This window comes from Nicotiana sylvestris, chromosome 1 (assembly GCF_000393655.2).
Source record: "Nicotiana sylvestris chromosome 1, ASM39365v2, whole genome shotgun sequence".
NCBI lineage: Eukaryota > Viridiplantae > Streptophyta > Magnoliopsida > Solanales > Solanaceae > Nicotiana > Nicotiana sylvestris.
Genome location: NC_091057.1, coordinates 111,409,436 through 111,421,256, shown reverse-complemented (window position 1 = coordinate 111,421,256; position 11,821 = coordinate 111,409,436). Strand labels below are relative to the sequence as shown.

Here is an 11,821-nt window from a genome sequence, read left to right as displayed (position 1 = left end):
AGAGAAAGAGGGATTGAAGCGTTAATACATCCTCAACATGGAGCTCTTTAAAATAATATTTTAAAAAAGGATTAAATAGATTGACTGTATTGTCAATTGATAAAGAATTATTAGATGAAATTGATTATAAAGAATATTGACCACTTTACAATAAGTTAAAAAATAAACCTTACATAAAAATATAAAAAAAACTTAAAAGTAATCTGCTAAACTCTAAGTAAAATAAAAGAAAATTGGCATTGGAACATGTATGCAGCCATCACGCTGCATACACCAACAACAACAACAACAAAAATAACAATCCAGTGTAATCCCACAAATAGGGTATGGGGAGGTAATATGTAGGCACACCTTAGCTCTACCCAATGAGCACAAAGACTGTGTCCAGCAGACTCTCGGCTCAAAGCAGTGAGGGGTTACGCTGCATACACCTTGATAGATATTAAAAGCAAAAAGCAAGCGCGGGTTGTCACAGTCACAGTCACAGATTCACTCTATTCACGGCGTGCACCACCACGCTTTGGCTGTTTCAAACAAAAAGGCGTTGCCACTTGCCACCCACGTAACCCCTCACTGCTCGATCCATACCACAGACACACGCAGCTGAAAATCTTCATCTCATCCAAAACCTTCTGTAACTTTTAGGGTTTCGATTCACTGCACTCTCTCAGCTACAGCTGCTTTTCTACACCATTACGTCTATATTTACATAAATGCATACGTATATATACTCCGTCATTTCGAAATGGCATACTTCTGATTCACAAGCGCACTAATCGAAGCCTGAGAGTAGTTTTGAGATGATGGACGAGGGTTTAGAGAGGGAAAGGGACCGGCAAAATGGCAGATTAGCGTCTATGGATTCGATTGAATCACGCTGGGTATTTCAGGACGAGGATGATTCGGAGATTGATAGTGTTGATCGCGATACTGTGGATGGAGATGGCGATTCGACACCGCTAAATGGCTTGGAATTGGACTCTGATGATGAGGATAATGCGGAGCAGAAGCTGATCCGTACTGGTCCTCGTATTGATTCGTTTGATGTGGAAGCTCTTGATGTTCCCGGTGCTCAAAAGAACGACTATGAGGTGAATTTTTGGTAATTTCTTTATCTGCACTTGCTATTAATCCTACTAATTTTTCTAGAAGCTTCTTATACTATCAGTTTATACCTTCCAGACTAATATAACAATAACTACGCCTTAATAGTAAACTATTTGTGATAAGCTATATGAAACTTCTACATCCGTTCGCTTTATTTGGGCCAATGCCATTCCAAATTGATAACTGAAGAAGTTGAAAAAAATGAAGTTTACTAATGTTGCTAGTTAATGCCAGCGGCTGGTGCAACGCTGTATTGCTGTTCTTTCTTTACATGATCAACCTATCATAGAATCTATTTGTTGTGAGATCATTTTCTTAACAACAACAAAAGAAGGAACTGAAATGTGGAGTCTGTTGATGCTCATTTGATGTACTAGAGGTAGATAAACAGAAGACTACAAGAACTTTAATAAATGGACAGAAAGAGTTAGTCAAGCTTAGAGAAAGAAGCATGAAACTCAAGCTTGTTTAAGCCTTTTATGAAGAAGGAAAGAACATACAAAGTTGTTGAACTGGATCTAGGTGCGTGCTTAGCTCTTTTCTTAGTAATCAGAGAAGTATTTATCTTTTTTTCTCCTATTCTGTTTGTGACAATGCTCCAGTAAATCTGCAAGCTGACATTTCCTTCAGCTACTGAAACTTTGCACTCCATCCCATTAAATTAATGCATTTAATCATGCATTTTACAGCTCACCAATGCCGATTTATCACTTAGTGCTGTTTTAATCTGACTGGAAGTTTCACCTTTCTGACTAAGCTAATGTCCTTTGTCCAAGTTCACATATCCTATAGTTTCTTTACCACGAATGACATGTGAATGCCAGTTACCTTCTTGTTAGAGACAAAAACATTTCCAATCTAGATCGAGACTAGGCCAGAAGTCATTTGATGGCTATACCTATAGAAAATTAAGGTGTGAAATGACTATCCAGCAAACTTGAAGCTGTGTGCAGAGGAATAAGCCTTTCAGCCCGAAGAAATGGCTGAAAGCCAGCATTCTGCAGTGAATGCTCTGCCAGTGTCATTGCCTGCAAATCTTTTTTTTTTTTTTTGAGAAGGTGTCATTGCCTGCAAATCTTTTAAAAGAAAAATGATGCTGCCAGCAAAATAGGCTAAAATCAAGGCGCAAAAGGGGCCTAGAATCTGTTAGTGGTGGTTTTTTGTTATCCACAGTACCTTACCATTAAAAAAATAAGGGGGCCAAGAATCTGCCGGCTATTATTGCTACAAGATAAATGGTAATGCTTCACACATGAGCTAATACCAGCTAGTCATAATGGGCCAAGTCAGGTACTAATAACAAATACTAGAAAGATGATATAGTTACTACAAGCTTCTAGGTTCGCATTTGCTTCAAAAAATCTGGAAACTTGTTTTGTAATTTTTTTTTTTTCAAATTTTTTTGCAAAAGTTGTTTTTGAACCAAATACCAAGTCAGGCACCACTAACGGATATCAATTTTATTTGGAAAACTGAAAAAACTTTTCTTTCTTGATGATTGGTTGAAAATAAGTTATTATTATATATGTATGTATTTTTTTTCCGCAAAAACCCTTCTCCGTATATTCTTTTTTGCAATAATTCTTCTTCAAATTTTGAAGCAACACCACCTAAAAACTGAAAATTTCTTCTTTCCTGTTGTTAGGTTGATTTTTTTTAAAAAGATTTTATTTGTGCAAAAAGCTCTTCTTCGAATTTTGATGCAAATGCCATCTAAGTTCTTGAATGAGTCAACCACCGATCAGTGATGGACTTAATATGAGAACCTTCACTTGCAATTTGCTTTTGGCTTTGTCTAATGGCTCCTTTTTCTATCGAACACGAAAAAATAGAAAAAGCATTAGTCTGTTGGATTTTAAGCGCAAAGAGCTCATAAAGTGCAAACTTTAATGAAAAAGGTGCAAATGAAGATATAATGAAAAAATACATGTAATACAAGAAAATAACAATAAGCAAAAACAACAATTATTTAGACAAAAGAATTATTGGAATAGCTATTGTGTAGTGCTGTCTTCTTCAATACATAGCCTATGGGTGATTGGTGATGAGATGTAAGCCGTAGCGGCTTGGTGCCTGAACTAAAGCATTGCCCAAGGGAGGCGAAGCACTCAGCCTAGTTTGCACCTTGCTTCAGGACTGAAGCATGCCTCAAACAAACCTTTGACAATACTGCTTTTTATCTTAACTTCATTGGGTAAAGGTCCTTTCCAGGGAATGCTAGCTTTTATTTGACTTATGTTTTGACCAAACTTACATGATTTTGATTTTGAACAACAGATGCAGAATTATCTAAATTTTGTATGTATTTTGCAGGATGTCTCAGCGGGTAGGACAATCCTGTTGGTCTTTCAGACTCTTGGAGTTGTTTTTGGCGACGTGGGAACAAGTCCCTTGTATACCTTTAGTGTGATGTTTAGTAAGGCCCCAGTCAATAGCAATGAAGATGTTCTTGGTGCATTATCCCTTGTTTTATATACCTTAATCCTCATTCCCTTGGTTAAGTATGTCCTTATTGTTCTTTGGGCCAACGATGACGGTGAAGGTAAGCTATCATTTAAACTGGCTAATTGTTTCATGACATTTACCATACACTTTATGTTTTGTGTCTTCTTATTTATCCAATTAGTTGGTTAATAACTGCAGGTGGTACCTTTGCTTTGTACTCATTGCTTTGTAGGCATGCAAAGGTTAATCTTCTCCCCAATCAACTTCCATCAGATGCTCGCATATCAAGCTTTAGACTAAAGGTGCCATCTGCAGAACTTGAGAGATCTTTAAAACTAAAGGAAAGACTAGAGGCTTCATTGACATTGAAAAAGCTTCTTCTGATCTTAGTTCTTGCTGGCACTTCAATGGTGATTGCTGATGGTGTTGTTACACCTGCTATGTCAGGTATCCCTAGGACATTTTACAAATTCTTTTGGTTCTGAGAAGTGGATGGTTGCTGTATTATGGTCCTCTGGGTTCCTTTTTCTTTTGTATAAATCAGCCTTCCTTGTTTCTTTGTTGTACTTAATGTTTGTTTTAAACTATTGTTGATGCAGTAATGTCAGCTGTTGGTGGCTTAAAAGTCGGAGTTTCTGGGGTTAAGCAAGGTAATGCTACCTGTATAAAATTGTTCACTTTCTGAAATAGATAGCATTGCCATTTTTTATTGATCTATTACTCTGTCAGTTATAAAAGCTCCACAAACTGAAATAGTCTTACAAATGGCGTGCTCATAAATTTCATTGTACCACCCCTTTAAGGACATCTGTGGAAATTGGAACTATATATAGAAAGTAAGCACTCTTTGCAAAGATGACACAGGCTAATCAAGAAATGGCTCAAATTTGCTTTATATTCTGATAGTCCACGGGCAACGAGGTGTAAACTTCACTGCCATCACCTGGCTCAGTAATTGAAGGATTTTATGAATATGTTGCATGTTGCATTGCTGAGTATTTGTTGCCAGTGAATAATGTCAGAACAAAGATTGCTAAAGGAAGACTAATTGTGTGATATGAGATATCCCATCATGACCTTAATATAGGCCAAATTATATCATCTGATGATGTAGTGATTTTACTAGCCTTTTATTTTTGGATTGTCATATCTAATGTTGTTGAAGTTTGATGTGGGATTGCTGCTGCCCAATTACTCTCAAGTATTTGTTCTTTGAATCTTGTGGTGATGAAGTCCTTAATTATTATTGCAAAATTAGTGCACATAGCTCAATGAATGTGGTTGCATGAAGGGGATTCCTGTGAGTTATTGGCTAGCTGGTATAATTGAAGATCCGATAATTTGGGCCAACACTGATTTATAAAAAACTCATTTTCTGAACACTTGAGCAGAAAGTGCTAAAACTAAATCCGGAATGTTATTTAACTTTCTATAATCAGACGAGAAAATGAAGTCCATTCACTCTTTTATAATTTTGCACCTTCAAGCCCTTTTGTTTCAAGTTTCTTAGATTTTATTTTCTTTTGCAGATCAAGTAGTGATGATCTCGGTGGCATTTCTTGTAATTCTCTTCAGCGTACAGCAGTATGGGACAAGTAAAGTGGGTCTTGTTGTTGGTCCTGCTTTGTTTATATGGTTTTGTTCCCTGGGTGGTATTGGTGTCTACAACCTCATTAAGTATGATTCTCGTGTTTGGAGGGCATTTAATCCTGTTCACATATACTATTATTTCAAGCGAAACTCAACAAAGGCCTGGTACTCTCTTGGTGGTTGTCTTTTGTGTGCAACAGGTAGACACCTGAGAACTGATTCTTTTTGATAGTTGACACTGTAATATGTTTCATTAAAAAGGGCATCAAGAAGATGCAAAGTTAGAAGAGGCATATTTGCAAAATAAACAAAAATACAGGAGATCATTGTTTGCCCCAAAACAAAGTTTCAATCTAGGACAAGAGAGCTAATAAAATCTAAAAGGTGTCCAATACTGTTTACGGGGGACAACTTTGTCCAGCAAAAAAGATTGAGCAAGCATTTAGATTTGAGTAAGTGGTTTGGGGTTGAGGTGCCATCAAAACATCTTGTATTCCTCTCATTCCATAAACACCAAAAAATAGTTGCAGGGATCATAAGCCAGATCTTCTCGATGGCCTTATCAACCTCCCAAAGACTCCAGCTCATATGTGCCTCTCTCAGGCTCTGTGGCATGACCCAACGTAGGCCAAAATTACAGTAGAACATGTTCCATAGGTCTGTGGCTACTGGGCAGTGCAGAAATAGGCGGCTAACTGTTTCCTGGTACCTCATGCAAAGATAACATCTGTCGACCAGCTGAAATCCCCTTCTGTTAAGGTTATCTTGTGTTAAGCAAGCTTCATGAAGGGCAATCCAATTGAAGCATGTCACCTTCACTGGTAATTTTGTCCTCCATATCAGTTTTCAAGGCCATGAGTGCAATACCTGATTCTGATTGTTAAGTAGCCTATAGCAATCTTTAACATTGAAAAAACCCTTACAGCCCCATCGCATACTGTCTGAAACATTCTCATCAATGTTGTAGGCCTCCAATCTTGCTAGCATTTCCATCAAGTTTTTCATCTCCCCGTCTTGAACAGATATCCTGAGATGCACATCCAAATTATTATTGCCCTGTTATGAGCAATTGAAGAATTCTTGTCCAAGGCAATGTTGAATAAGCTGGGATAGTCCTCCATGAGAGCAATGTTGTTTAGCCATCTATCCTTCCAAAACTTAATGTGAATTCCACTGCCTGGCTTGAAATGAATATTCTGAAAAAATTCATTCCCCAGTTTGCTAATATACTTCCAGGGCCTTACTCCATAGGGTGCATTGACAGTTTTGGTGCTCCAATTGTCGTTAAGCCCATGTTTTGCGTTGATCACCTCCTTCCATAGACTTGGTTCACATGTGCCATATCTCCAGAGCCATTTCATTAGCAGACCTTTATTGTGCATGTCTAGATCTCTCACCCCCAGTCCACCATTGCATTTATGCTGCAAGACCTTATTCCATTTTATCAAGTGATACTTGTGAGAGCTGCTGTTTCCTTCCCAGAGAAAGTCCCTCATGATTTTGTCCAACCTTGTAAGCACCTTTTTTCCATGGGGTTTAATTGAGTTGAGTCAAGAAGGTTGATGTTTGCTCCACTGAGCTTGCTTTCTGAATGTTGGACTTCTCTATTCTCTTCATATTGGCACAACATGAGATGTATTTGCAATTTACTTCATTAGCATTTTCCTGCAAACTTATTGCTAAGAAACATCATTTTAAACCTATCCATTTCTTATTTTCTCTCTCTCCCCCCTAGGGGAAGTCAATTTAAACATAGTGCTATCATAGCCCTAAGAGAACGAGATTGGGTTTCTGTGTGTTCTAGGGGTTACGGCAAGATAAGTATTTGCAGGCTGAAGTGACTTACTAAACTGGCTTCCACTGTAGAAGTAAAGTTTTGGGACTCATATATTGCTTGATGTGAATCACCAAAAGGTTGCAGCTCCAGAGATTTCCCTGGATAGATAGGGCTTCAGCATGAACTTTTTTCAAGTTCTGGTAAAAAGGCGGCCCTTGGACATGGATGCCTTTTAAGTTGTTTCCTTTGACACTGATTAGTACATTTTGCAGATTCCGCTTGAACAAGATTTGCCTGTAAAAGTGATGGGTTTTTTATTAGAGCCAGTAGAAGTCATGCTACGTGTGAAACAATTATCATTTCACTTCCCAATCTGGTGTTTGATCAAATTTCCATCTTGACTATCTTTCTGATCACCTTAATAAGCTTGTTCTCATTGCTGTATTCTCATTTCCATTGTAGGGTATGAAAGTTGCCTTCTTTAAGTTATTTCTCTCTTTCTTGTCGTAACCTGCGTGGTCAATGCAGTTACAATAAAATAGAATCCACTGAGATCGCGAAGCCCTTCTAAGTAAGGGCCTCTTTCAGAGACATGCATTTCCTTTTGGGCTTTTTTCACTTTTAGCTCGCGCCAGAAACTATTTACATTCAGTAGCCGAAAAAGTGTATAAAATTTGTATATAAGATACAAAATATATATATTTATCTATTATTTTGAGAGCGGCTATATAGTATCATTTTCCCTTTTTTTTGTCCTCTAACTTTTTCTAAAGGGTAAAACTTTGGGTCAAACTTTTATATGCAACATAACCAGTTCTAAAAATTAATCTATCTTCTAATTAGCATGTTGTCTTGTGAGGAAAACATAACAAAACGCCTCTTCGTGTTCATTTATCGCTTGGCCTATTAATTATTGTGTCCTAGTTCTACTTGTTTAATCTTCTGCTGATTGTTCTGCTTCAAGAACTTAGTTTTTGGGTTTTGGTCCAACCCGCCAGGGTATAGCTCTTCCATGTGTTTAACTAGAGAATACACATAGGGGTTTGACAAATTATTTTCTTTACCTCTCTTTTGCGAGAGCATGGATTTTGAATGGCATAAACCTTTAACCTTGGCATTGATATTGGCCCACAGTATTTTCCTAATGTTTTTCTTGTACCACCTGGACAAAGATAGCTTTTGCTTATCTGTTGTATCACCCTTTTTCTCGAAGAGTTTGTTTGGGCTTATAATATGCATACAACAGATCGAGTATCTCCTTTTCGAGTTTCTAGGATATGTTGTGTTTATAATTTTTCCATTATAGCTGTTTTTAAATATATTTTCTGAGATATACAGCTGATCACTAATTCTGAAATTCAGGTTCTGAGGCAATGTTTGCAGATCTTTGCTATTTTTCCGTGAGGTCAGTTCAGGTATGCAGCAGAGACTTTTTTGGTGGAAATGGGTGCTGCAATTAATATAATACCATAGATCCATGCATCTTTGGGATAACCCTGCCTCCCTCTTATATGCCACTAATGATGTCCAATTTGACAGATAGTTATTGATTATATAACGTTGTTTAATTTACAGCTTACATTTATGTTCCTTGTGCTGCCATGCCTTCTATTGGGATACCTTGGTCAAGCTGCTTACCTGATGGAGAACCATGCCGATACAACACAAGCTTTCTTCTCTTCTGTGCCAAGTAAGTTTCTAGTCCTGCAGCGCTCACTCTGAAAACATCTTGTTTATTTATAATTAATTTTGAAAAAATTATGAGAATAATGATGGGAGATATAACAATACATATCGAAACAGAAGTGTCATGATTGTGTGTAGTTTTCATTACAGATACGTTTCTGAATATAAAAGGGCACACAGACAAAGTACTCGATGGGTGAAATTCTGCAATTGTATGCAGGTGGAGCTTTCTGGCCTGTCTTCTTGATTGCCAATATAGCTGCTTTGATTGCCAGTAGAGCAATGACCACAGCAACTTTTTCTTGCATTAAACAATCTACAGCTCTAGGCTGCTTCCCTCGCCTTAAGATTGTTCATACGTCTCGGAAGTTCATGGGTCAGATTTATATCCCAGGCATGAACTGGTTTCTTCTGGCGTTGTCTTTGGTGTTGGTCTGCTCTATCTCAAGTATATATGAGATTGGAAATGCTTATGGTAATCTTTCTCTTTAGACCTTGCAATTTCGTTGCTGATTGCTCTTTCTGTTTTACCTTAATATTTATTGTTTGTTGTGATGTGCACATGGAGCTTCCTGATTAATGTTTGAAAGTTGGTAGATACAAAATTGAAATACCTTGTCCATCTACTGTCTTGTTATTTGTTAACTTGTCTTCCGATGTAACCACTACATAATCGTTGTGCTTCTTTTATTTATATAACATGGTCACTTATAATAATAAAAAACTACCATCTTGTTAACTTGTTATTACATTGATTTGACTGGTGTTTCAGAAACATAGTGTGTTTTCAAACTCATTTGTGAAAATCTTTAATGTCGTACTATCTTTCAATACTTTACTTTTATTTTTCAAGTTATCAAAATTTGAAGATGACAGGAAACACTTGTATAACTGTTTGACAAAATGCTGGTTTGTTGTCATTGAAACCCTAATTCTCATGCATCAGATGTTCTACATATTCTTTTGTGGTACAGTACATTTGAAGTGTGTAGTATACGTACAATGATTGATTTATTCGTGAAGAAACTTAACGTACCTCTGGTATGAAGAGTTATTGCTTGTGAACCATGGTAGACAGGAGAAAACATTCTTGTAGTTTTTGGTGTTCAATTTAGAGAGTTGTCTTTTTAGATGAAAAACATAAGGTGCTTCCAAGTTTTCATCAAATTATTTATTGACTGCCTTGTTGATTTCTTATGCAAACCCTGTTTGACAGCTGTAGCGGAGCTTGGGGTGATGATGATGACAACAATATTGGTTACTATTGTTATGCTTCTGATATGGCAGATCAACATCTTAATTGTGCTAAGTTTTCTCATTATATTCTTGGGATTGGAGTTAACATTCTTCTCATCTGTTTTATGGAGTGTGGGAGATGGAAGTTGGATTATACTTGTCTTTGCTGTAGTCTTGTTCCTGATTATGTACATCTGGAATTATGGAAGCAAGCTGAAGTATGAAACTGAAGTCAAGCAAAAGATGTCTATGGATTTGTTGCGGGAACTGGGCCCCAACCTTGGAACTATCAGAGCTCCTGGAATTGGCTTGCTTTATAATGAACTAGCAAAGGGAATACCAGCCATATTCGGACACTTTCTCACCACTCTACCTGCTGTGCATTCCATGATCATTTTTGTTTGTATAAAATATGTTCCTCTTCCAGTTGTACCTCAGAATGAAAGGTTTCTGTTCCGGCGAGTCTGCCCCAAAAGCTACCACATATTCCGTTGTGTTGCCAGGTATACTAAATTTCCCTGTTTTGCTAGTGCCTTCACTACATAGACCAACTGATGTGACAGAGAGCTATAATAAATCTACACGCTTGCACAAATCTTGAGACCAACCTTATTAAGACTGTTGCATGTCAGATGGCTAAATGAATGTGTGGTGGACCATCACCTTTGAGAAGCTGGAAATTTCTTAAATCTTTAGGGCAAACCTATGTGTATGATGGTTAATTCTTTTCTGTAAACAAGTAATGGCTAAACGACCAGCTTATCTTCGTATGCCCTCTGCTTTGGATGCTTATAGATTTCAACAGTTTTCTGTCGTAATATTTGCATTCTCTTCTGCAATTGATGTGCATTTAAGTTTTCTTGGCTACTAATTTCTCTGTCAAAACTTTGGACCCACAGATATGGGTACAAGGATGCTCGTAAAGAAAATCACCACACTTTTGAGCAACTGCTCATTGAAAGTCTCGAGAAGTTCATACGCAGAGAAGCTCAGGAGCGATCACTTGAAAGTGATGGCGATGGTTCGAACTCTGAAGAAGAGTATGCCTTCTCGAGGGTCCTTGTAGCTCCAAATGGAAGTGTTTATTCACTAGGCGTTCCTCTCTTGGCGGATTTTAGGGGCACAGGAAAGGCAGTTATGGAAGAAAGCACTTCAGAAGAGCTGAAACCTGGGACTTCTTCTGAGTCGTTATTGTCTGATGCAGAACAATCCCTTGACAAGGAGCTCTCGTTCATTCGCAAGGCCAAAGAATCTGGTGTGGTCTATCTTCTTGGTCATGGAGATGTTAGGGCAAGGAAGGATTCATGGTTCATTAAGAAGCTTATCATAAATTATTTTTACGCTTTCTTGAGAAAGAATAGTAGGAGGGGAATTGCCAATTTGAGTGTACCACATTCACATTTAGTGCAAGTTGGCATGCAGTATATGGTGTGAGTTGGCTTTTTCTGTAAAGGTCCATATGAGCTATTTTGGCAAAAATTCAGGTAATCGCCTATCGGACAACTTGGCTGTTATGTACAGCATAATCAATGCCACACAATTTGATTGATGGATGCACAGAAACGGCCACACGCCTGTCTTGCTTATCGCAGAGCTGAATTTTGATGTCCGTCGTCTTAGAAGCTTGGAAGATTTTGCGTTTGTTATAGTTGTACAACGGATTCATCACCCAAGTTTGTCGGGTTGCACCTGGGACTGTAATGATTGCCAAGACATGCAAATCCATGTAATTGTAATTCTTTTTTTACTAATGCATGATGTTCAACCTTGTGTATAAATTTTATAGGTTTTGCTTGTGGGATGACTGATGTGTTTGCAGCTCGTTGCGGTGACGAGTTCATTTAGGAATAGAATCCCTACATTGCTCTACTTTATATTTATTTATTGCAAATGTGCTCGACAAAAAACGTGTAATAGTTTCTTAAAGAGAATCTTATGTAAAATACCACAAAATAAAGTTCGACCCTATTCATGGAAATT

The 11,821-nt window shown here is 37.6% G+C and overlaps 1 protein-coding gene across 2 annotated transcripts; it reads left to right on the top strand.

Moving 5' to 3' along the window:
* Positions 1-405: 405 nt before the first annotated feature.
* On the top strand, positions 406-11,819 carry LOC104239155 (potassium transporter 7-like). 2 transcript variants are annotated; one of them, XM_009793703.2, is made up of 10 exons: positions 406-1,091; positions 3,421-3,649; positions 3,751-3,999; positions 4,152-4,202; positions 5,082-5,342; positions 8,282-8,334; positions 8,495-8,609; positions 8,826-9,080; positions 9,822-10,344; positions 10,741-11,819. In XM_009793703.2, exons 1-10 carry the CDS (start codon positions 801-803, stop codon positions 11,273-11,275), a joined length of 2,562 nt encoding a protein of 853 aa, XP_009792005.1. In that variant the 5' UTR covers positions 406-800; the 3' UTR covers positions 11,276-11,819. The 2 variants fall into 2 exon arrangements, with proteins under 2 accessions (XP_009792005.1, XP_009792006.1); XM_009793704.2 differs by having other exon boundaries at positions 1,013-1,102.
* Positions 11,820-11,821: the final 2 nt, after the last annotated feature.